At 39.1% G+C, this 25,013-nt stretch overlaps 1 protein-coding gene across 1 annotated transcript in view; it reads left to right on the top strand.

Annotated features, from left to right (window-relative positions):
* The first annotated feature begins 7,793 nt into the window (after nt 1–7,793).
* Nucleotides 7,794–25,013, top strand: part of TTC39C (tetratricopeptide repeat domain 39C) — a 36,598-nt gene continuing 19,378 nt past the window's right edge. The window contains exons 1-4 of the mRNA XM_021551513.4: nt 7,794–8,165; nt 18,997–19,045; nt 20,532–20,660; nt 21,619–21,733. Coding sequence (XP_021407188.1) covers nt 8,032–8,165; nt 18,997–19,045; nt 20,532–20,660; nt 21,619–21,733 — 427 coding nt within the window. The 5' untranslated portion in view covers nt 7,794–8,031. The remainder of the gene's footprint in view (nt 8,166–18,996; nt 19,046–20,531; nt 20,661–21,618; nt 21,734–25,013) is intronic.

The raw sequence follows: 25,013 nt of genomic DNA on the forward strand, positions 1-25,013 counted from the left end.
CTGGCATCCCATTCACTTAAATTAATGTTCATGACTATAGAACAACAACTTAAGGCAAAGACTAGAATGAAGATTATTTTAGCATATGGCTTTATTTAGCTGTTGTCTCCAGATAATGCTGGAACCTGCGAGTATCTAAATAAATATACTGCCTAAGTACACCCTTAAAAGAAGATGAACTCTTCAGGTTTATACAAATGGACACAATTACTTTTCTTGCTGATTAAATTCTCTAAATTAAATGGTACAGCTAGTTATTTTCTTGAGTGAGCAGCAAAAGTTATCAGACCAAAACACATTTCACAGATGAAAAGCTAGTATCCAGAAATAAAAACTTTGCTATCTGAGGTAGCATCTGTCTCTCAATATGGTTTCTAGGTTTTTTTCTGACTTTTGATATATGCTGCAGATCATACTGTTTCTTTTAAAAGCCAGTTGCCACCTCTATGTATGCAAGCCTCAGAGAAGAGTTTTGTAAAGAACAGAGCACTGTGCTCCAGAAGACATATTTAAACTCTCAAAACATAAGGAAGAGAAATAATTTGGGACAAAGGCATCAGTAGTTAAGTAGGTGTAAATACAAGGGAAGGAGCTCACCATCTTTGTAGGTATGGTTTGTATGTACACTGCTGACAGAGCTGCTCCAATGAACATGTCCTGCTTGGTCTATTTCAGTGACAGAAAGCCAAAATGCTTTAGTGTGAGGCACTTGTAGACCACCAAACATCTTGATGTAGCATAGGCATCAATGTTGATGCACAAAATTATTGGGTATTACAATGCCATCAACAGATATGAGAACCAATGCATGGACAATTTAAGCAGCTTGCTGGAAGGCACTGGTGAAGCATTTTCCCTCATATGTGATTGACATATGACTGTCATGGGACAGTGGTTTCTTGGACCATGAAGTACTCCCATCTAAAATTGTACAAAAAATGCGAAAACAAGCCAAAAGGGACATCTGCACAAGAATTCATTGTTTGCAGTTTTTACTAATGCCAGGAGTGGAAGATTCACAACTCTGCTGTGGCTGCTTCCTAACCTCCTGCTGAGCTCTCATCTGCCTTCATGGGTTGTACCCAACCATCAGCCCACCAGGCCTTCTTTTCCTCATGCCTTCCCTTCTGTTTACCTCAGCTACTGGGCATTGCAATTGTGATGATCTTTCAAAGCAAGGAATTTAAAGCTAGGTCTTAGTCTCCTCTAAATGATTACCTGGACAATCTGACTACATAAGCTTGTGTTTCATGTCAGGGAAAAAGCCTTTCACCAGTGGGGTCTGCTGACATTTTTGTCACTAGAATTTTAAACAAAATATTCCCCACTCTAAATCTAGGGAAAAAAAAAAAATAGAGGGGCAAGAAATGTAGATTTCAAAACTGAAAAACAAATGTGATACCTAACAGCCAAAATAAAGTCTCTGTAGCTCAATTCTGTTTAATGGCCTTTCCATTTCTGTAGCAAAAGACTACAGAAAGAAGAAAGTGAAAACTGTTGAAATGCTACCTATATAACACATATAATCCCAAAAAGTCACAAATGGAAGTAGAAAAGTACAAAATGTTTCTGACAAGTGTTCTTTAAATAGTCTCACTTCAAACCACATTATGCATCAAGCTGCTTGACACCTGTAGGAAAATATTTACTGCTAAAATAGTGAAAGAAAAATAAGCCTTAGTAACATATTTTCTTTATTATGGTCCAAACAATTCAAAATACGTTTTACAAGGGGTTTTGATTACTGTAAGTGACAAGGACTGGGGAGTGCACTAACACAAAGGGTGTTTATTGAGGCTGATATGTGTGCCACAGGTTATCTATGGCCTTGCTGGTTACTTGCTTCTCATCACAAGCTTGAAAGTACAAAGGCACATCCTCACTATCTGAGTAAATGGTTTGTTGACAAATGCTATACAGTTAGATACATGTACATGTATATAGAGGAACATATAGAAAAAAAAAACTTCACAAATTCAATTGGTCTGTGAAGTGGCTTCATGCACAAATGAACGATGCAGGAAAACTGGAGGGCCCCTCCAAAGTAGATCAGCAAAAATGATTAGAGGTTTAAAATGTAAGACCTGCTTTTGAAAGGTCAAAACTGCTATTTGTTGTAAAAATTGAAGGACTAACAGGGCCTCCCTCAATCAAGAGCCCATGATGTAAAAACAAGGGACAAATAATGTTCATATGCTGCACTTTGTGCAAGGCATCCTACCTCACCTTCTATACCCAAAACCATTAAGCTCACCTGTTTTAATTTACCACTAACCCCCTGCTTCTACAAGAAAGATGCATAGAATTGTTTTCCTTGTACACTGGAGCAAGAACATGAGGGAAATAATCTACAGACCCTCTATACTCAAAGTATTTCCAGGATATTCAGAAAAGGTTTTTCTTCTACCATTTAGATGAATTTGGTCTGACTCTCCAGAAAGGACTGGGCTAGAACTGGTGGACTTCTGGTGATCCCTTTGGGCTTTAAATTTCCTGCTGCATAGCAATACAGACCAGGTATTTTTATAACCAAATGTAGATCCGAACTCTGTAGGAAGTCATCCTTCTGAAAGTAAAACATTTTGAATTGGTTCTTAAAAATTCAAGTGGCATGATTATTTTGAGTGGAAGTATTTCCAATTAATTTTTATAAAACAGGACAGCATGTGGCTGCTGCCTGAACAGAGCAGCTGTTAGTATTTAATACTTGTGTATTCCTTTGTTTTCTCCGGAACTGTGTGCATATGTTTGGCCATTAGCACATTCTGGAAAAAAAAATCCAATACTAAAAAGCCCTGTTATTTAGCATTCTTTATATAGCAAAAATTATACACCTTTATATGCTTCAGTAAAAATAACTTTGTGTGACTGAACATCAGTTTATCCAATATATGACTGATTATACATTCGGTCCAGAGCAACAATGTGTGTATAAAAAGAAACATTATCCAATACAAGCAAATATGAAAAAAGAAAAAAGTCTTACTTGTTCTGTCTCATATATCATTCTTCTGTTTGAATTTCCAAGAACTTTACCTGCTCTGACCCCGCCATCTCTGTCATTGCTCTGCTCAGAAGTGACACAGCACAGTCTATGTTACAGGCTAAATGAGAGCAGTCACAAATCAGTGCTCAAGAGACCAGGACTAAAAGATCAGTCACCCTCTATCTGATATAACTCACCATACACAAAAGGCTTCCTGAAAAAAAAAAAAAAAAAAAAAAGGCAGAAAAAACCAGCTTGTGAGAGAAAGGAGTAGTGGATTCTGAAGTAATGTCCACTGCAAAGAAATAGTGGTTATTCTCCTTATTGTTATTACTGTAACTCTCTTTAAATAAACAAAGGGTCAAAGGACTAATTTTAAGTACCCTTGGAATACTTCGGGTGAAGAGGCTCATTGACTCTGTTCTGTTTCACCAGGTTATGTATGTATATTCCTTGTCTATTAACAGAACAGACAAATCGTTTAATGTGTGTGGCCCCTCAGGCAGGGTTTAGCCCTCAAAAGGACAATGCATATTAATCGGGAAATGTCAAGAGCCAGCTCTGAAGATTAGCTTGGCTTTGTAGTATTGTATGGAAAATGCATGATGATAACCGTTGCTGAGCTCACCACTCATAAATATTTAAGTGATCAGACACAACAGACAGGCATCTTTATTGTTCAAGATCAGACGTACAATGTGAGGCACAAAGCACAAGAATAAGTGACTTTAGCTACTTTAAAAGTACATTTCCTTAGAAATGCATTTGTGAACTTAATATATTTTCTTCCCATATTCAAAAAGGGAAGATCCCCCCATTTATATATTCAGTAGCCGTTACTGGCAGTCACTGACACAGCTAAGCCCCCTCTGATGATTTGGAGAAGATGGCTGTACTGTGGATTGCAACACCCCTTCATAGCCAACAATGGGACTGCATCTGATATTGAACTAGAATAGCAAATCCTCAAAAAGGAGTTCAAAATTACAGAAGCAGATTCTGCAGGTTTGTGTCTGAGATTCAAAAAGTGTGGGAGATGTCTTTATGATTTAAATAATTATTTCCAGCATGTTACATTCATACACAGTCACATTTTCTGAAAAAACGATTTTTCTTTACTGAAATAAGCAGTGATTCAAACTTAAATGTTGATTGTCAAGTATTCTAAATCAACTGCTGTAATTCCGTAACCATCTTAAAAACTGCAAATTTTACCAGGCTTATTGAGGTGTTCCAGGACAGAGGTAGAGTTTTGAAACAATATAGGTAAAGAGAAACCTAGCAAAATCAGATTTAAGGCACTCTGAGACAGAAACAAGGGGTTAGGTTGCTGCTTCCAGACACAGTGGAGAAGAGCCCTGAGATAAGTGGGGCCTAAATGATGGACTATGAAAATGATATTAAAGAAAATACAAATATAGACCTGCCATTGGTTTTAACTCTTTTCCCTCTGATGCTTTAGATAAATCAATATGCTTTTCTGTAATATTTTTTTTCCTCCTACTCCAACTTCTGCTATTCTCTCTTGTTTATGAGTAGGGCTAAATTCCGGTTAGACTGTGGAGGAAAAACATCCATATTTTTTACTCAGAGACCAGTGTGTGACAACTAACAGGACTTCTCCCTGTCAGAAGCACAAAGACAGGGCAGAAACTTGGAAAGCTTGTCAAAGGGAAGAGCAGTTGAGTATTCAAAGGTACAGGCTATCTTGAACTACAACAGCAGTGTCATGCCAAGGGGATGCAATACCACCATAGTTTTATATCCCTTATGGGACGTGATATTGCAGCCACATTACCTTCCATTTATCTAACAGCTTCTGGGAAGCTAGAGGAAAGGTCTTGGAAATTTCAGGCCAGTTAGTTTATTAAAATTATGATTCTTGCTCACCAGTGACTCCACTGTCCTTAAGCAATTACAAATCAGTTGCCGCAACCTTTTTTATGAGAGGCAACAGGCCATAGTAGCACAGGTTATTCAACACTGCCCTGCAGGGAGATGTGAACTGAGGGGAAAGCTAGCCACTGACTGACCCCTCTGCTGAAATTGTTGGCTGATGACTGCCTATTTTGCTAATGATAGCACACTACCAGGAATTTAAAAGACAAACACAAAAAACCTCAAGAAAGATGCTTAGAGTGTTGTTGGACTGCAAAGTCAATGTAAGCTTTGATTGGCACATACAAGTCATCTATTAGTCCTGTTCACTGTGGTTTCCTCGCTACCTTGGCCATTTTTAGCAGGATGAATCAGTGGTACCACATCCTCCATATGAATCAAACTAATTGTAACCCATCACAAGACCTCATCTGCTCTTATAAGGCAGGGAGATCTACAGCTCTGCTGACTTCCATTCCAATTCTGCAGGAAAACAAGGTTGCACTGCAGATCACAACAACATGGGCACTATAAAACTGCTGCTGCTCAGCTGATGAAGTCAAACTGCATATGTCAACTTCATTAAGGAAGGTGTGTTCAACGTGTTACTTGTCTACTTGAACAGCTGAAGTGCAGTTTCATTCTGCTTTTTTTTTTTTTTTTTTTCTGTACACTTATAACTGTGTTTCTGTAGAGTTGATTCAACTATTCACATCTTGAGTTTGAAAATGAATAGCTAGCTAGTGGGTACTTATAAAAGTATTTGTTACAGAAGAGAAATTATCAGTGCCACCCCTCAGCAAGGTCTGGAGCAACTGGGTACTAGAAAGATGATCTCAGAAGAATTCAAGCTTCTTGTGCATGTGACCCAAACCTGCAGGAAACACATAGCCCTGCAATGCTATTACTCAAACACAGGGGCAAAGAAATAGGAGTGTAGCATTGGAGAAATGGAGTAGGTGTTGCACAAAGGACTTGGCTCCTTTCTGCTCCTCAGAAATAGTACTTGGAGGTAGGAGTTAGCCTATGACAAGTTTTCAGGAAATCCACAAGAAGATTCATTGCCTCTTGATTGATTGCATCTGACAAAGTGAAAGGATATAATAAACTGCTCCACCATTAACCCCTGCCCACAGAATCCTGCCTGGCAGATAATATTACAGGAGTAATTGTTTTCATTTGGAATGCAGCGTCTTGAAACAGAGAATAAGGGCAGTGCAACCGCAACTTGCGATTTTCTTTTGGTGAGGCTGCTTGCATTTCTGGAGTCCAAATTTCACAAATAACCTGTAAACACACTAGAGAATACACTGTTCCCTACTCATGCTGTGCTGACTTTCTAGAAGCCCTTTAGGATTTCTAGGCTGTGTAGACCATACCATTTTGGGGATGTGCATTGAAACTGAAGATGTGTCCTCTTTCAACACCCCGTGAGTGTCCAGCCATGCTCAGTGAAACAGAAGGGCTGGAAATCAGCCAAAGGATGCGATTCACACCTGACAGGCTGCAGAAGCCTCCCGGCATTAGGCAATCCACACCTTCCAAGAATTGTTGTTTCAAGAAGTTATTGGTACAAAGTATTTCCCGAGGGGGTGGTAGCAATTCCCACAAGGCATGTACGGAAACATGGCAACTTGATTCAAGGGAAAACAGACCTTTTGCTTGACAGGGAAAAGAGGTTGCTACTAAAAGTAGTGTTTGGTCCCATCCTTTTCTATGCTACAAAGGGGAGGTGATGGACGTCTGAGTCTTAAATTTTTCTCAAGAGCAACTGTAGCACTCTTCTAGCTGTCAGGAAGCAAGAGCAGGTTGTTGGTATTAGCCTTCGTATGCAGCTAAATTTAAGCACAGCAAAAAAAGCCTCTTCTTGCAAAGAAGGACAAAAACAACATGGGTGTATTTTCAGTGTCCAAGTACTTGGCCATTTTGGGTTAGAATGGATACATTTACACAAGAGTACTTTCTCACCCAAACTGTGCTTGGAAATGCCTGCCAGACTAGCTTGTATTTGAAAAAAACTTGCAATTACTGATTTTTGCAGTCAGCATCACAGGTAAATTCACATTGCAAATCATGAAGGCATGTGTAAAGAGATTGAGAACAAATTCCTAGAAACCTTGTTTCCCACACTTGCACTGAGGAGGTCACAAAGTCACCATTGTATGAAAGAGGAACTTTTACTCTCTGTTCTAGTGACTGCAGTCACTGAATAAAACCACATATAATAATAAAAAAAAAAAAACAAAAAAAAAAACCAAAACAAAACCACAATTCTCTGGAAATTGAAAGCCACATTATCTATCAGAGGAGGACTTTGTACTTCTCTTCTTCACACTCTAGGGTTGGCTGCAGCCTCAGCTGGTACAACCCACCATTAAAAACCGCAGTGGATTTTGCAAGAAACCACAGGATTGTGGAGGGCAGGAGGTGAGTGGCAGCCACATGTGCCTGTGCGGTGCCGGACAGCAAAGCAAGATGAGGATGTGGCACTCAGTGCTATGGTTTAGTTGATGAGGAGGTGTTAGGTCACAGGTTTGACTTGATGATCTCAAAGGTCTTTTCCAACCTAGTTCATTCTGTGATTTTGTGAAAAGGTCCTTCATCCAGAGGGTGTTTGAGTACTGGGACACTGGCTCTCCAGGGCAGTGGTCACAGCATCAAACCTCAAACCTGCCAGAGCTCAAGAAGCCTTTGGACAATGCCCTCAAGCGCATAGCGAGATTTCTGGGGTGTCTGCGCAGGGACGGGAGTTGAACTCGAAGACCCTCGCGGATCCCTTCCAAACCACGGCAGTCCGCGACCCGCAAGGCGCGGCGGAAGGCTCCGCGCTCGGGGCCGTCAGCGCAGCCCCGCCCCGGGCGGAGCCGCCCCGCCGCCGCTGCGCCCCCGGCCCCTCACCCGCCGCGGCCCCGCGCCTGCGCGGCCTCGTGGCGGCGCCTGCGCGCTGGGCCGCGGGGCAGGCGCCGCCGCTTTCGGCGCGTTCGCGGCTGCGGAGCGGCTGCGGCACCGCCGAGTTCGCGGCTCCGCGGGTACCGGGCGCCCCCGGCTCCTCCCGCAGGCACCGGCTGCCGGGAAAGGCTGGGCGGGTAGGCACTTGGGTGCGTAGGTAGGTACGTAGGTAGTAAGGTAGGGGAGTGTCGGCTGGGTCCCGCTGCCTCCTCATCGTCATGGCCGGCTCGGAGCAGCGGGAGGACGGGGAAGCGCCGCTGCCCATCGAGGATTCGGAGCTGGCGCTGGCCGGCATCAACATGCTGCTGAACAACGGCTTCCGCGAGTCCGACCAGCTCTTCAAGAAATACAGGTCAGTCCCGGCCGCTCCCCGGGCCCCGTCCCTGCGCGGCTCCTCCGCCCCCGCGGGCGGGAGGGGAGCGGGCGGCGGGGCCGGGGGCGCGGGGCCCGGCGCGGCAGCCTCGCCCTGCCCGGCCCCTCAGGGTCGGTGCTGCCGGCCACTGCCGCGGGCAGCGCTCTCGTGGGCAAGGGACACGTGTGTTTCACAGAATCATAGAATGGGCCAGGTTGGAATGGGCCGCCGTGGGTCATCTGGTCCAACACCCAGCTCAAGCAGGGTCATCCTAAAGCGCGTGGCACAAGATTGTCATCTGGTCCAACACCCAGCTCAAGCAGGGTCATCCTAAAGCGCGTGGCACAAGATTGTTATCTGGTCCAACACCCAGCTCAAGCAGGGTCATCCTAAAGCGCGTGGCACAAGATTGTTATCTGGTCCAACACCCAGCTCAAGCAGGGTCATCCTAAAGCGCGTGGCACAAGATTGTCCCCAGACCGTTCTTGAGTCTCTCCAGTGGGGAGACTCCACAAGCTCTCTGAGCGGTGTTCCCGTGCAGGGTCACGCACCCACCCACACAGTAAAGAAGCTCCTCTTCATGTTCAGGTGGAGCTTCCTGTGCATCAGTTTGGGCCCATTGTCTCTTGTCTTACTGCTTGGAACCACCTGGACAGCCTGGTTCCATCCTCTTGACACCCTCCCTTTACATGTTTATTCACATTGACGAGGTCCTTTCTTCAGTCGTCTGTTCTTGAGGCTAAGCAGGTCCAGTTCCCTCTGCCTCAGGCTTCCAGTCATCCTTGTTTCCCTCTGCTGGACCCACTTTTGGCATTCCATAACCCCTTTGTACTCAGGAAGTTAGAACAGGGCACTTCAGATGTGCCCTGACTTCACCAGGGCTGAGTAGAGGGGCAGGATCATATCCCTCAACCTCTGGCACTGCTCTCTCTAGTGCATCCCAGGATTGCTGGCCTTCTTGGCCACAAAGGCTCGGTGGTGATGTGTGGTGTGCTGTGGTGTGCCTTGTGGGAGGAGTGCAGAAGGGCTGAGCAGGGGTCCTTTGGTAGCACTGTCTGCATTTGGCTGCCATGTATGTGTAAACAGACACATGTGGCTGGAGATATGTCTTGGGGGGTTTTCGCTCTGGTGCTCGTGTGTGGTCTGATGCGGCCCTCAGTGTGCAAAATGGGTAGCAACAAAAGGTCTGTGAGTGCTGCTGTGATTATCTTTGGGCTGTAAGATTATGTTCATAATCCTCACATACATCATGTCTAGGTTTTTGCGTTAAGTAGGCATCTGGTAGGAGCAGCATTAGTGCAGCTGTGTAAGTCAGGCTTAAAGAAAAGGTTGCCCCTGCCTGTCCTTGCTTCTTTTCTTAGGACTAATGTCTTCCACTGGAGCTTGAGCTGCTGTAATTGCACATACTAAATAATTAATATGCACTATAATGCTGTTGTCTGTATGATTAAAAAGACTTTGACTTAAAATAGAACTTCATAGTGATGGTGTACTTACATATTTAAATCTTGTTTACAGAAAGGATGGTTGGAAGTGGAGTGCAGGGATTAAGACATATTAAGAACGTTCCACTTAATAATAACAACGGAATAACACTTTATTGTGTACCTGCAACAGGTTAATATTAAATGTGTCATTTTGTGTCCAGTATATACTGCTATGTTACGCAAAGTACTGTTGTGTAGAACTAACTGGAATATTGCAGGTGGCAAGCAAGGTCCAATTCTGCATTCCTCACATGCATAAGCATGAAGTCCACCTCTTTAACCCAGCACTGCCAAGACCACCACTAAACCTTGTTTGTAATTGCCATGTCTGTGTTATGTGGAGTTGCACCCTATGAGTTACTTGTTGAGTATTTCTTTATTTTGAAGCACTCAGTTGTTCTGTGTATCTAAGGAACGTGTTGGTTTTGGTTGCATACTTTTGTCTTGTGTAATTGTTTTAAGGTGCCAGTTACAGAACACTGTGGTTTCCTCACCTCCACTTTCGCTTGTGCTGTGCCATTGCTTTCTCTCAGTAGTGTGAATCTGGAATTAGTCTAGGAATTCTAAATATGTGATGCTTCTTTTAAAGTAGTACTAGGGAGTAAAATTGTTAAGATTCCTGTTCTCAAAATGCAGTTTAATCCTCACTTGAAAGGGTGAATAATGATTTCTTCTGCAAACTTCTCTTGGTTATCTAGAAGGTTATATTACTAAAGATATCTAACTGCAGAAACTTGCCAATCTTTTTTGCCAGATGCAGACTTTTCTTTGTTTGATTTAATCAAGAAATGGCTCTTGAGTTCAGTGTACTTTGTGATTGTGGCTTTTAAACACACCCTGCAAGGAGCAGATAGGAATCCCTTCATAAGATTAATAGTTCATGGTTCATAAATTGATACTTGCTCTTTTGGGCTGGAGATTTTCAGAGTAATTTGAAAACTTTGTCATTCATCCCAAAATTTGTAGCAGGTTTCCTCTTGCTGTGAACTAATACACCCTTATTGAATTGCAGATTAACTGTCTGTTGAGAATTTGGATTTCATATAGGAGAGAAGATGCAGCAAATTAAGCTCAACTTCCTATAAACCTGAATTCTGGAGTCATTTGCAGTGGGGGCCACTTGTTTCTCCCAAGAGTTTTTGGTTCTGTGCTTGTCTTGAATGTTTTTTTTTTTTTTTTGCAAGGACTTAAGCAGTGCCATTATGTTTGGTTGCATGCAGTCTCAATGAGTGTGTTTTTGTAGGTGTGTGCTTGGAATTATGCAATAGAACCCATCCTAAATGGGGCTGGTAAGCCAAACGAGGAGGTTTGAGAAGCTCTCCGTAATGTAATATCAGTATTTGTAATTAATGGTACTAGAGGTCAAAGATGTCTGGTGGCATGCAGCTTTTTTAAACTTGACATGAGTCTGTGTTGCCTGTATTTCAAGTGACCTTTCTTGTAGAAAGTGTTGATTCTAAACTACTGCCTATGCAGGTAGTTTAGCTCTTTTTAAGAAGCTTAACAGTTATTAATGAATTGCAGAAATGAAGAATGGAGGTACTCTGCAAAACTTCAGTTTCAGTAGCCAGATCACTTAAACTACTTACAACCATTTCTTAGAAACTGCTGGTTTTGATTCTGCTTCTTTAAATTCATTTGCCACCTGAAAGATCTTGTGAAGAATTCAAATGAACGCTTCTGTCTTTATGGGGCAATAAAGCAACCTTGTCTCTAAAACAGGTGGTATGTATTTTTCTTTGCTCTTCTGCATTTTTGCATCTTCCAGAAAGTATTCAGTATTGAACTGGAGTATTCTTTTCCCTCTTGTAGCTTTGAGGATTTCTAAGCATATAAGAAAGAAACTGTCAAAAGAAAGCCGATTGCTGAGCCTAAAATCAGTTATATTTGAAAGCTGGTCATAATAAGGAAATCAGGCTTGGAATTGCAGTTGTGTTTCATACACATATCCACACCAGTAAAGTCATGCCTATGAAGAGTGGTGGTATTTTGAAGTCATGTGCCACAGAATCATTATTTCTATATTGGACATGGGAGAGTGGTATTTTGCCTTCCGGTGGTTACAATACAACATGTAGTTGGAACTGCGTTGACTATCGCACTAAAGCACTTAATGATTTATCAGGTGTTGTTTGGGAGTATTTTTGTTTTAAATTATACTTGAGGGAAGATACAAGGGTTTGAAAAATCATCTACATGTAGCATGTATATCTGCATATGCTTTTTCATGAGTTTTGGTGGTTGTTTTGTTTTTTGTTTTTTTTTTAGAAGTCCAGATCCTGTACCTGCTGGTGGTGGTAACATTCTGATCATGAATCAAATACCAGTGGATGTGGTATTTTTATAGATCTTTACTAGGCAGCACCACTGTCCTTAGTGCTTGTAGCCATATTAGGTTCCCTCAGTGCTAACTCATATTTGAAACTGTCAGATATCAATCTTTGTATTCAGCTTGAATAGTGCTGACTTTGTCCTAGTTCTCATCAGTTTAAACTTTTGAGTATCTATGGAAGCTGCAAGAGGTATGGAGGTGAACCAAGGACATAGACAGTGAAGATGGAGCCCTCAGGTGTCAGGATGGTACTGTTTTGGTGAACCACCCTGACTCTAGCAGGAAAGCTGAACTGGAATATTCTTTCTCCCTTTGTAGTTTTGTGGATTGCTAGACATATAAGAAGGACAGAAACTGTCAAAAGAACTTAATTTGTTGCCAATTCTTTGCTTCTTAAGAGCATTTGCAATTCAGAAATTATTAAAAACTTCCTCCAACTAAGACAAGACTGTGTTAAAGCCAGGAGTTTTTCATTGAATGTTGACTCACAACATAAATTTGTCAAATTATAGAGTATCCTAAGTTAGAAGGGACTCATCAGGATCAATGAGTTGAACTCCTGGCCCTGCATAGGACAACTCCAAGAATCACCCTATGTACCTGTGACCATTGTCCAAAACACTTTTTGGACTTTGTCAGGCTTGGTGCTGAGATCACTTCCCTGAGGAGCCTGTTCTGATGCTCAAGCACCCTCTTGGTGAAACACCTTTTCCGATACCTAAACCTAACCTAAACCTTCCCTGACACAGCTTCATGCTGTTCCCTTGAGTCCTGTCGCTGGTCTTGAGTGAGAAAAGATCAATGTCTGCCCCTCCTCTTCCCTTCAAAAGGAACTTGTAGGCTGCAGTGAGGTCTCCTCTCTGTCCAGAGAAGCCAAGTGACCTCAGCCACTCTTCATATGACTTCCCTCAACGCCCTTCACCACCACCTTTGTGACCCTCCTTTGGATGCTCTCTGATGGTCTTGTGTCTTTATTATATTGTAATGCCTAAAACTGCAGAGAACATGAGCTGAGGCTGCCCCAGTGCAGAACAGACAATTGCATCCTTTGACTAGATGACAAATCTGTGTCTGAGCACATGGTTGGCCCTCCTGGCTGCCAGGGTATAAATCATAAGATCAGGGCTATTATCTCACAAGAAATCCAACAATCTTCTCTCTCCTACCAAAGAAACATTTGACTCTGCATGAATGGTTCTAACATCTGAGAAGGCTTGGTATAATTTCAAACTTCCATCTTAATGGAAAGAGAAATGCTACAAAATTACAAGTAAAATGTATATAATAAGTAATGTATAGTAATGTCATATCCACAGAAGAAATTGAAGATTATATATAGAAATGTGATTATAAGACAAGATTTGTAAAGATTTAAAGAATGGGGCTAGTGTAGAAAAACATGACATTCAGCCTGCTAGGGTAAAACAGAACATGGAGAACTGGAAGCTGGTGCAAATGGAAAAAAGCTTACTATGGTTACTTAAAAAACCTGGAATTAATTTAAAGGTAAAATGCTTCATCATGTGTATTAACAGACACACAAATTTAGTAATGGACCAGAAGTCCATTATGAATAGGCATTTGAACCTCATATTACCAACTTAAAATGCTGTCTGTGGCCCAAAATACTTTTGAGCCAGATGCAAGTTGAAGCAAGGTAACGTTAAGCCGACATCAATCAGTAGGTAGATTATGACCCATGTATGGGCTGTCTAACCACTGCTGAAATTCTTATTTGTGTACCTCAGTAAAGGCATCTTAAGAGCAAAAATGATTTAATAGATGTTGCAGTAGCTTCTCTAAAGATAAGGCCAGCAGAGCAGGAGCTGACGTCACTTGGTTGGGCAGAGGATGATAGCATCTGGATTGGCAGCCTGAGAATAAATCCCGAGTGCCCTGCTAACAACCCTGTGTGCTTTTGTTTGTTGCAGCCATAGGCAGAGGAGGAGCTGCTAGATGGATGTATAGGAAAGGGAGTTATTTGTAAGGGAAGTGATTTTTAGTAGTAATATTCTAAATGTGTACCCCAGTGAGGTGAGATTTCATTGCTCAGTGCTAGGCAGAGTAATAGTAATAACAATGCACATAAAACCAGCATCAGTTTTCTGATATTTGGGTAGATTTTAAGCATTCTGGAGTTTAAATCTTCCAAGAACTGGTATGCAGAGATTATCACATTGAGTGTGACACTCAGTTTTGTGCCCTTCATGACAGAGAGGGTGGTGTTACCGGAGGAAGTGGTAGAAAGAGTAGAGGGAGAATGAGAGATCTATTTGTCATATGCAGCAGTATTTGGTGACTAAAAGTCCAAGGGAAGATGACAGAAAGCTAAACTAAAGTCTGGGTTTATAACTTAGAGGTTAGAAGTCAGGTTTGGTGGAGGTGGCAGAAGAGGTGTGATAGTAAGCAGATCATTTTAAATTAATTCTCTGAAAGATGCAAATGCTTTAAAGACTTTTTACTCTTGTTAGTGCACCCACTCATTGATCTACTGCTTCTGGTAAAATATTTCAGGCTGTCGTGATAGGATAGATATGTTTTTGTTTTAATATACTTCAGGATTTTTGAGCTGTTATAGAAGTTACATTATGTCAATTAAGCTGCTGTAGTTGGTCTTGGAAAGTGATTTTGGTCAGGTTGGAAAAAAAAAGTTTTACTGAAATTCTCAATTCTGACAGATTTAGAGAGGGCAAGTGGAGAGTTATACAAATCTAGTCATATCTTACAACTAGCTTGTCTGTCACCTTTGTAACTAGTTTTCAAATTAAAGATGCAATTGAAAATGCTTCTCCTAATCTCAAGTGTTTTCATGTTATGTGTCTAAAGTTCACAGCCTGAAGTTAGAGCAAAACAGTCTCCTGTTAATTTGCAGAACAAAACAAATTGGATAAAAACTGTATAGAGCAGGGCCACAGAATTACTTCTATATTCCTGAATTTCTCTTTTGGTTGTCTATTTCTAGTAAAAATAGAAATGTATGCTAAGGGTTCATTTAACAAAGCAAATTTGGGCTGATTATGAAATGTAAACTAAGCCTAGATCTGATATTTGCAGTTCTCTAAGTGATTTAATACTGTAATCCTTCCATGACACGTTTATTACTATGGGTATTTCATTTACTAGTATTGGATGAGAGGTTTACATGCGTGGCTCTGTCATGTTTGTAGTCTCACAAACAATTTCTAGAACACATTTTAAAATAATCTGTGATGGAGTAATGACCAAAAAATTTGTATGTTGTTGCAGTAAATTCCTTACCTTTCTATTTACATATTTTTATGCCTTGTTTTAAAATAATAAGTTCCTGGTTCCATATTTATCTGTGAATTTAGATGAATTATGCTATTTTTCTTTATTCTCCCACTTTGTGGACAAATTAATTAATTTTGTTTCAACCTGAGTATCACGCTTAGCACGATGACTGGAATTCTTGATGGATTGTGGTTAAAGTAGCAAAGACTAGAAAAACAGTGAAGAAGCGTTGGCAAGTTAATTACATTACTCTAAATTTAAACATGAGCTAGGCTGTAGTAGCTTTAGAAGCTGATGTGAAGAAGTGAAATACTGTCTTGGAAATGGCTGTAGGAAAAAAAAAATACTGATAAGTAATTGATTTTGTTTTTATGTGCTTCAGTTCTGATGTAGTTTTATTTTGAAACTGGACTGTATTATCTCAGCATTATTAAACTAAAGTTTAAAACCCCTGAATGTTGTCATAATGTGTGAAAATAGGGCATAGCAAACACCTTTCTTCTGAAAGTGAGTTAATACCTTATATATATGCTATGAAATGAGGCAAATCAAACAGGGTTGTTTGGGAGAAGCAATGTCTTGTGTAATGCTAGTTTATGTATCTGGAAGAAGGTTTCACTTCACTGCTCTTAAGTTTTTGAGTTAAGTTCAGTTACACTTCATTGGTGTGTTGCCACTTTATTGGTATGTTGGACCTTTTACTGTGGTATCTTGCAGTAATGGTGTTAATAACAGTTTCTTATTAAAAAGATACCTTCAGAATCCTAGTTTCCCAGGTGAAGTGCAAAATGTGTTTTACAAAATATGTCTGAAGATTGATTTTTTTTTTTTTCCTTTCATCTTTGAGGTCATTAAAAGTTGTGAGATTTTTCTTTACTTAAGGGAGGTTATTGCTTTCAAAGTTGTGAGGACAGGTTGGGTATGCAGTGTCCCAGTGTTAATTTGTATTTGGTTCCATAGCTCTTGTCAGTATTGATGCAGCCCTTGGTTTGCTGTTAGCATCTTCTCAAGTGCTGCCTCATTTTTTTGTTTCTTAAGAGCTTTAGAGTTGTCTGTCAGAAAGGATGAAACTTCATGTCTGAAGCTGAAGGTCACTTAAAAGGAGCTTGAGCTTTTTGTGGGATTGTTTTTCCCAGAACCCTAGTGTCATCATTAGTCACACCTCAGTTTTTACTGGGACAGTACTGTGCCATTTGAAACTTTTCCTAGCTCTCAAGGAAAAGATGACCTTAAACTGTTGAAGAATTTATCAGTCAACATAATACTCACAAAGACTGAGCACATAACATGGTTGTTGTTTAAAATTGAATTTTAAACACTGAAATCACCTTATAAATGATCTTCCATAAACCTGAAATTATAGTTTCTACCCAGTGATTATGTAGGAATGTGCTAGAAGTGTTCATTATTTTCTTTAGTGATGACACAGTCTGTGTGGGGGACTCCTACAGTAAAGTTTTGATGTTTTGATTGCCAAACTCCATGGTCTCAACAGAACCATCTCCCAGACTCGGGATAATATTATGCATCATGTTTCCTTGCTTCAGGGTCCTTTTGTGCTGCAGCCCATATGTGCTGTAATGGCAATGCTTTTTATAGATTGAGTGACTGAAAGTTAAAAAGAACTGATCTGTGACATTTACCTCATGTATTATAGCTGCGGATAATTTCAGAACAGAATAATGAAATGGCTCTTGATTTTTTTTGTTGTTGCCATCATCTTTGATCATGGGGGATGAATTGGGAATAGAAGTAGATGTGAGTGTCAAGTGTGGAAGCAGTTTTGAAAGGTCAGATGAAAAAGATAAGTATGTACTTGGGGAAAAAACTCAGCTGTACTCAGACAAATGTACATTGGAATACTTGGGCAAATTGTCATTGCTTCAGTATATTTTGTAGTCTTTAAAGACCAGTTGGATCTCAACTGTAGTTAGCTGTCTCAGTTTTTAACATTACTTTAGCATTAACCTCCCAGAGCTGCTTGTGTTCTGTGTACATAGGTCTGAGGAAACACAGAAATGAAACGTTTTCTTTATTTCTGAACTTCTTTGAAATGTGATGTAAATGGAGCTGCATGTTTGCACTCATAAAGATGATAGGTATGACGTTGTGCTGATCTGTTCTGCAGTTTTAGATCAGTTGGGTGTTTACAATGCAGGTGTGACCTTGAAATGTGTTGTGAAGGTTGTGCTGGGAGTATGGTGGTAGGAGTGGCTGCTGAATGGTCCCACACACCTCATGAGTTGAGAAAGGGATTATGAAGGAGCCATGTGCCCTCTGGAGCAGGGGTTCATGCTGGAAGTGCCAGCTGCAGCCAAGTGCAGTTTGTGTGGCTGGTTGCTGCTGCCCTGTGTGACACAGCTGCTGGGAGAACACAGTCCAGGTACTGAGAAGCAGAGACATTTACTGGCAGCTGTTCTATGTTGCCTGCTAACAAAGAGGGGGAAGTGCCCAACCTATTTTTCCTTTGGAAAAAATAATGGAAAAAAATGTGACAAGTTGTATTGATCTTACATTTAGTTATATATACAGAAATAAGCAGTGTGTATAAAAAGGGAAGGTTTTTCCTGTTACAGCAGGCTTTGTCTTCCGTTTTTCTTTCTCATTATTCTTGTTCATGGTCTTGCTTTTAGATATTTATACTAAATCAAAAGTGAGAAAAGGTCTGTGTGGAAGAAACATTGCCGACTGTTTCTTAAAAAAAAACCAACAAAAAACCAAACAGCCAAACTACTCTTGTGTTGTATAATACAGGTTCACTACTGGAAATTTGTGTTTTAGCAATATACTTCTTTCACTTTGATTTTCAAGTATCTCTGCTATTTTAAAACTCTCCTTTAATATATTGCTTGTAGAATAAAGTTGAAAATAAATTAGGTGCTTTGCTGTAGCAATATATGTTTCTGTAACCTAAATTATACTTCTTAAATTCTGGGAGTCTGTGTTTTTATATAACCTGGCAGCCCACCACTGAACAATGTGAATCGGTGGTACCACTGAGGTTCTGACGTTTTAATTTTTTTTTAAATGTCTTCTATGTGGCATTACTATAGCCTCATGAAACCTGTCTGATGTATTACCGTGGCTTTGGTTGCCTGAATTTTTTGATCTAGCTGTGATTTCACCCTTTGGGAATAGCTGTGTGTGCAGAATAGGTTGAAGCATCTTAAAGCTGATTCACACAGGGTAGAAACATACGGATTTTGAGCTTGAAACAAAACAGCTGCAAAACTAAGCTTTGTAAGAACTTTGTATTACAACAACTTCATTATGTAGTAGATGCATTTTTTAGTGTGTAGGTTAACTTAAATTCATAGGAACAGTTGGAAATGGGACTCTCTTAATAGAACCAGTTAATATTTGTCTTTTAGGGCAAAATCATAGTGGTGGATCACAAGAGGAGAGTAGAATTGGCAGATTTAAAATTTTTTGTAGCTTTTTCTTTCTGGCAGATTTAAAATTTTTTGTACCTTTTTCTTTTGACCGGAACTGAATGTATTTTGATGGTAGTGGTTTCTCTTAAAATAGCTGTATCATAATACCGAAAAATTATTTTTGTAATATGTATTCAATATAGTAAAATATATAAAACTTTTGGTTTTCTGTTTCCATTATGTTTGGTAGGTATGTTTGTAACTTGATACAAAACACCCACCAAGATTTATTTCCCAACATACAAGTTAAACCCAAGGAATTCAATATGGATCTTTATGCAGGAAACACATACAGATATAGTAACTATTTTTTGTTTTCTTTACAGAAACCATAGCCCATTAATGAGTTTTGGAGCCAGTTTTGTCAGTTTTTTGGTGAGTAGATGAGAGCACAGAGTATTCACCTTTTGGGGTTCATGGCTGTATGTGCATGCATGTGTTCATAATACTTTAATTTTTTTTCTTTTTCTGAGACTATTTTTTCCAAATTTATGGATTAAACATAGATAGAGAACAAGGCATTATGCTATGAAAAGCTTGTTTACTTATGTGGTTTAAATATAAGGTAAAGGTTCTGTGATTCAGCTTCTTAAATGCATTCAATATTTATGTGTTCCATTAACAGAGCCATAATAAAAAGTTGTCTTAAGTGAACAGTGAAGTTATTTATTTATTTGATTAAAATAGAACTCATGAATGCCTGTTTTTCTGGTAACTTTTGCTATTGAAGATTTCTCCATCCATACTTCTGGGTGAATTTTGTTAATTCAATCCATTTACATTGCTTCCATTTTGGATATATGAGATAAATGGATTTACTAAAAAGTCATAATGAACAAATTAGGTTTGTTAAATGCTTTTTAAATATAACTTACTAGGAATTATAATGCCATGTATAAAAACTGAGCAGGTGTATTAGAAAGTGTTTGGGTCTTGTTTTTTTAGGCTGTCCTTATTCCGACTTTACTGTTTAATCTTAGATCTCACCAGAAATTATCTATGGTAAAACCCTTTTGAAAGACAGCATTTACTATAATATACCAAAGATACATGATTTGTGAAATAAATAAATACAAATTCTCTCTAGTATGTAATATGGAAAAATACACTGGTTAGGAAAACTCCTGGGGCATATGCTTCCTTTTAAGTTGGTGTGGAGGACAAAGGAAAAAGAGAATCTTTCAGGATTTCTTATCTGAATTGATGTGCTGAACCAGTGCAGCATCAGAGGATCTTGAAAGTATCTTGCTTAGCTGCTGTTCTAAATATAGCAGCAGCACTTGGTGTGCCTGTGTCATTCAGAGCTTTTGTTTAATAAGCTCCAAAAAAATAAGTTACTTGTCCTGAAATTTTTTTTCAGTTGGTTCAGCAGTAGTTGGAGTCAGATGTGATTTCTTTTTCTTCTTACCTATGGAGGGACTGTGGCTATTATTTTGATGATTGTAATAGCTGCTTGTTGTTAATGACTTTGAAGGCCTGCTATTTATATGAATGAATAAAACAGATACGTGCACAGATGCAAATCATGCCTTACGTAGCAAAAATTAAAAATGAATGCATAGGAATTTTTCTTCTGCTTAAAGTAATTTGACAGTGCATTCAGTTCAACTGTGTATGAAGGTCTAAGATGGAGGTTAGCACTTAGTGTGTTCTGAGTTGATTGTCTTGAAATTTTGTTAAATATCTCAATTTTCTGGTTCGATGTTTCTGTGTTAGAAGTATTTGCACTGATGTATGTGTATTACTACTTCAGTTTAAAAAGTTTTATTGTCTGGTTTTTATGCAAAATTTTACTGTCTCACACCTTTTGTAGAAATAAAAGTGTGGTTTTTATAATTCAAATGTGCTTGGTTTTTAATAGAATGCCATGATGACATTTGAAGAGGAAAAAATGCAACTGGCATGTGATGACTTAAAGGCTACAGAGAAACTTTGTGAAAGTGAAGAAGCTGGAGTTATAGAAACAATCAAGAATAAAATTAAAAAGAACGTAAGAACATAATTTGTATATTGAATAATTTTTTCTGGAAACTTCCTTTCTATCCTCTTTGTATCTTGAAAAGATGATTTTCGGTATGTGAAGAGCCATTGATATTAATAATAAATTTGGAAATTCAGTCAAATATTTTACTTGCATTTCCTAATTGTCCTAAAATACTTAGTCACAGGTGAGTAAAATGTCTTCTGATATGTCAGGTTTTGTTGATATTAGTAATTGTTTCCTGAATATGCAAAGTTTGTGACCTACTAAAATTTCAGGAAGCTTGTAGCCTGCCTAATTCAGGCTAACTTTAATTCATCCATGCTCTAGTAATGTTCAAAAGTTGTGACATTGAGGCTGCAGATTGCTGTGAGCCAGGCATATTCCTAGGGAATTTTCCTTCCTTTTATAGATTTTTCATTCTAAATAATAAAGGAAGAATAAAGCATGGAGCCTCAGAACAAGTTAAAGTAGTATAAAAGCATCCAGTGAGCAGCCTGCCAAGTGTGACACAGCAGAAAAAGAAGCCATTTTTCTTTAGTGCTTAGTTTGCTAGGTAAAAAGTGTTGAACCTGTAGTACTTAACTCACTGTTCTTAAGATGTGCTGTATTTACCCTGCCACTTGTCATACACCCTTTTCTGTGATCTTCCTAATATCTGTTACTTGTATGTCTTATGCATTTAGTAATAATTAAATAAAATTTAAATATATTCTGACAATTTGTAGAACCTTGGGGAAAATAACTGGTAGTGTATGTGTAAGATTTCCCTGCTAACTAGGATTTTGCTTGATAATCTGTGAGAAATTTTACTGTAGATTTGAACTTCAAAATGCTGAGTTATTTCAGTAGCAATACTACCACTTGCAGTTAATTTTGGATTTTTTAATTTCTCAGATTTAGACAAGAATTGTGTTTTATCTTCAGTAATATTTTACTGTGCTCTGTGTTTATATATTCCAAACAGGTCGATGGACGAAAATCTACTCTATCCATGATAGATCGCCTACAAAGACAAATAATTGTAGCAGACTGTCAAGTCTACTTGGCTGTGCTCTCGTTTGTGAAACAAGAGTTATCAGGTGTGCTGTGGCTTTCATGTTTAGATATATTTTAGCATGTCTTTTTTATAAAGCTTGATCATTAAATCACCATGTGACTTTCAGTAAAAAGAATTGTTTTGTAAGCACAGTTCCATTTGAAACATTCCAAGACTGGTACACTTACAGAGGTATTCTGCCTGTGTATAGGTGGTGGTGAAAAATGAGATGGATTGCTACAAATTGGGGCTTTCTTCCTTTTTCCATACCAATAACAGTATTCAATTGGTTCTCCTTAGAAAAGTTTGCATGTTATCATAGAGGTGTTGGAGGAGTTGGGACGGAGATGGGTAGCACCTGTGTGCTTTGTGGCCTGCAAGATAAAAGAGGCTATTAGATCCAGGCCACTGGGAAAATCCTGATGTTCCATATGTATTCCGTTCATGACAATACAGGGAGGTGACAAAGTGCCAATGAAAGCAATTTTAAATGAATGTGCTGAAAATGGAACTGCTGAATCAGTTCTTACTCTCTGGTCACCAGAGTGTGTCCTTGCATGCCAAAGAGGGTAATCCTGTCGTGTTGAATACAAATCCTTCCTTTCAATTTCAGAGCTGTTTCTGATGTTTTCTTACATTCCTGCATCTCTTGCACAATCTTAAAACATGCTTTTATCTGTAAGTTTATAGAAACTGTGGTCAAGGTCATATAGAAAGTGGGAGTGTATCTCAGGTTTCTACCAAATCAATGAAGACTGAGAGATGGCAGACAGACCAAACTCTGCTTGCTGATCAGCTGAAAGGAAATGGGGAAATAACATTCAGTTTATTTAAAATAACACTTAAAATTTTCAGTCAAGTATATAATGCTTTCTGTGATGTGCAGACTTGTTTTATTCCATGCAATGGCATCAAGAATGTGTTTGGTTCTTGTCAGCAAAAATTCAGGAGATATTTCTGTCTGCTTTATGTGTTGTGCTGCAGAAAAGTTTTCTTGCTATTTTTAATGCAGTTCTGGGTTTTTGTTTGTGGTGGTTATTTTTCCCCCCCTCTTGAAGCTTTTTTCCCTTGTTTCAGTATGTATTCTGCAGCTGCATAACTGGGCTGGATGCTGTAACTGAAGGTGGTGTCTGTTCCCTTTCTCTCTTGTCTGCAGCTTAGAGAATTGAAGTGGGTAGTAGTGAGAATTGCAGAACATGCTATATATTTGGGTTATTCTACTGAGCAAAAAATACACCTGAAGTCTTTAGTTAAAACTGCAAGCACATAAATGCTGCCTCAGTGACAGGTAGTTAATGACATTGCTGAGCTATTGGATCCATTATTTTATGTTTTAAAGTATATTATCTTTATGTATATTCATTCTCCGTTTTTATTGTATTTCTGTACAGAAATAGCATCCAGATTATTGAAATTAGTGTAATTTCATGATAAGCCCCAGGAGACAAATATTTCTATCAGTGGATGGGAGAAAAATTCCTTGTGTTTTTCTTCCTGGAACAGTTTGACAAGAAGCATATGATGCCACGCAAGTTGGTTTCTCACATGCTTAACACATTTTATATTTTCTTTTCCACCCTCGTGGATGTATTAGAAATAGTTCCATCATAAAGTTGTTGGCAGACCAAATGACATTAGCTTCTCCTGGCAATACTGAACTACCTTCTCTTAGTATTTACCACAGCTGTCATGGGTCTGACTACTTTCATGATGGGAAATCAACTCAGTGATTTGGCTGGATTTAACTTTTATATCTAAAAAATCAGAAATTCCTTGGTTTAATTTTTTAGATTATTTTATATTGGTATGTCAACATCATATAAATTATGGTTATGCTGTGTTAGTGAACTGTTAATGACAGTACACCAATGGAAGCAAAGTATAAAACTGTACGTTTTTTTCCACCATACCACATCTTTTCCATTTCATGCTTGCATTGGAACACAGTGATTAGCTCTGGCAGAATCGTTATCTGTATGATAGGCAAAATGTGGAATTTTCTTATTACTGGTGTGCTGTATTGTTGTGCATAGTTCTGTGAGCACTCATCTTGTGGTGAACCACATAACTTTTAAAGTACTCTGCCACCAAAAAGTGACCTTAGAATTGGAGTAATGTTTGTCTGGTAATGCAACTGAATGAAAGTTGGGGGCTTCATATTTTAATCTAATGCTTTAATACTCAAGAGAGAGGATTAATGTTTTTTTTTTTTTTAATACTTCCAAGTTCATGTTGACAGAACCCTTCTGTCATAACTGAGAATTCAAATTTTACAGTCTTTTTCAGTACAATTTTTTAAGACTATCAAACTAGCTTCATGCCCTCTTCATATAACAAGAATCTAAAAAGAGACAGTCTAGTCTGTGATGTAGAAATGTTGGGCTTTTTTTGTGATTTGGGAAGGGTTTTGTCAAAGGCATCAGAGACTTTTATAGAGTTGTTTGGTATTAATAGCAGCTTGCTTTTCTTTGACACACTCCACCTGTTATGGTCTAATTCTGGCATTAGTTATAACACTGATCTTTGCCAATCTGGCTATGTTTGTTTAGAACACTGCTGCTATAACCATGTTTTTATTTTATTTTTAGTTAGTCTTTGTCACTGCAGTTCCTAACTCTCAGGGCCCTGTCACAGCCAAAATGCTGGTGTGTGTTTTTACAGTGAATGTGTGCAAGGATATTCTCCATTTGTTTAATGTTTAACACTTACCATTGTTAAAGGGTATGCTTATAACAAAGATGATTGTTGTATAAATAAGAAAATTGAACATCTTCCTCTTTTGATGTTAGGCCTTTCTTTGCCCTGCTATAAAGATCACAGACTGAGAATGTTCATTCTCAAACAAGAATGCTCAAGACCAAATTTCTAGAGAAATACAGGTACTCACGTTGCTTTTGAAATTGAGGAAGTTAGGCAACTGAAAAATACTTTAAAACCATGTAATTTTTGTGTGGGTTTTCTTTTCCTTAATTGTAGGGCACTGTCTTCATGCGAAGGGCAGGGAAGTGATAATGTTGAAAATCTTACTGTCCAATCCAAAGGAAAAGGCTTTTCTTGGTATTTTCCCATCAACTGTGTTTTAACACAATTTGGGCTTTTAAGAGGAGAGGTGTAATCTCTTCTCCGTTTTGCTTTTCTCTGTTTGCTAGGCAGCCATTTCATCTGCACCCTGTAGTGGAGCAAAATCCAGCACTAGGTTTTTTGATTGCTCTCTTTCTCTCTGACAGCTGTACTGCTGCGTCGCTGACCAGAGCTGCCTTTGTGTTGTGTGCTGCTGTAAAGAGTGTGGTTGTACACACTGAAGTTTGTAGTGCCCACTGTGC

The sequence above is a fragment of the Lonchura striata genome, chromosome 2 (assembly GCF_050655825.1).
Source record: "Lonchura striata isolate lonStrDom1 chromosome 2, ASM5065582v1, whole genome shotgun sequence".
In the NCBI taxonomy this organism is placed as follows: Eukaryota; Metazoa; Chordata; class Aves; order Passeriformes; family Estrildidae; genus Lonchura; species Lonchura striata.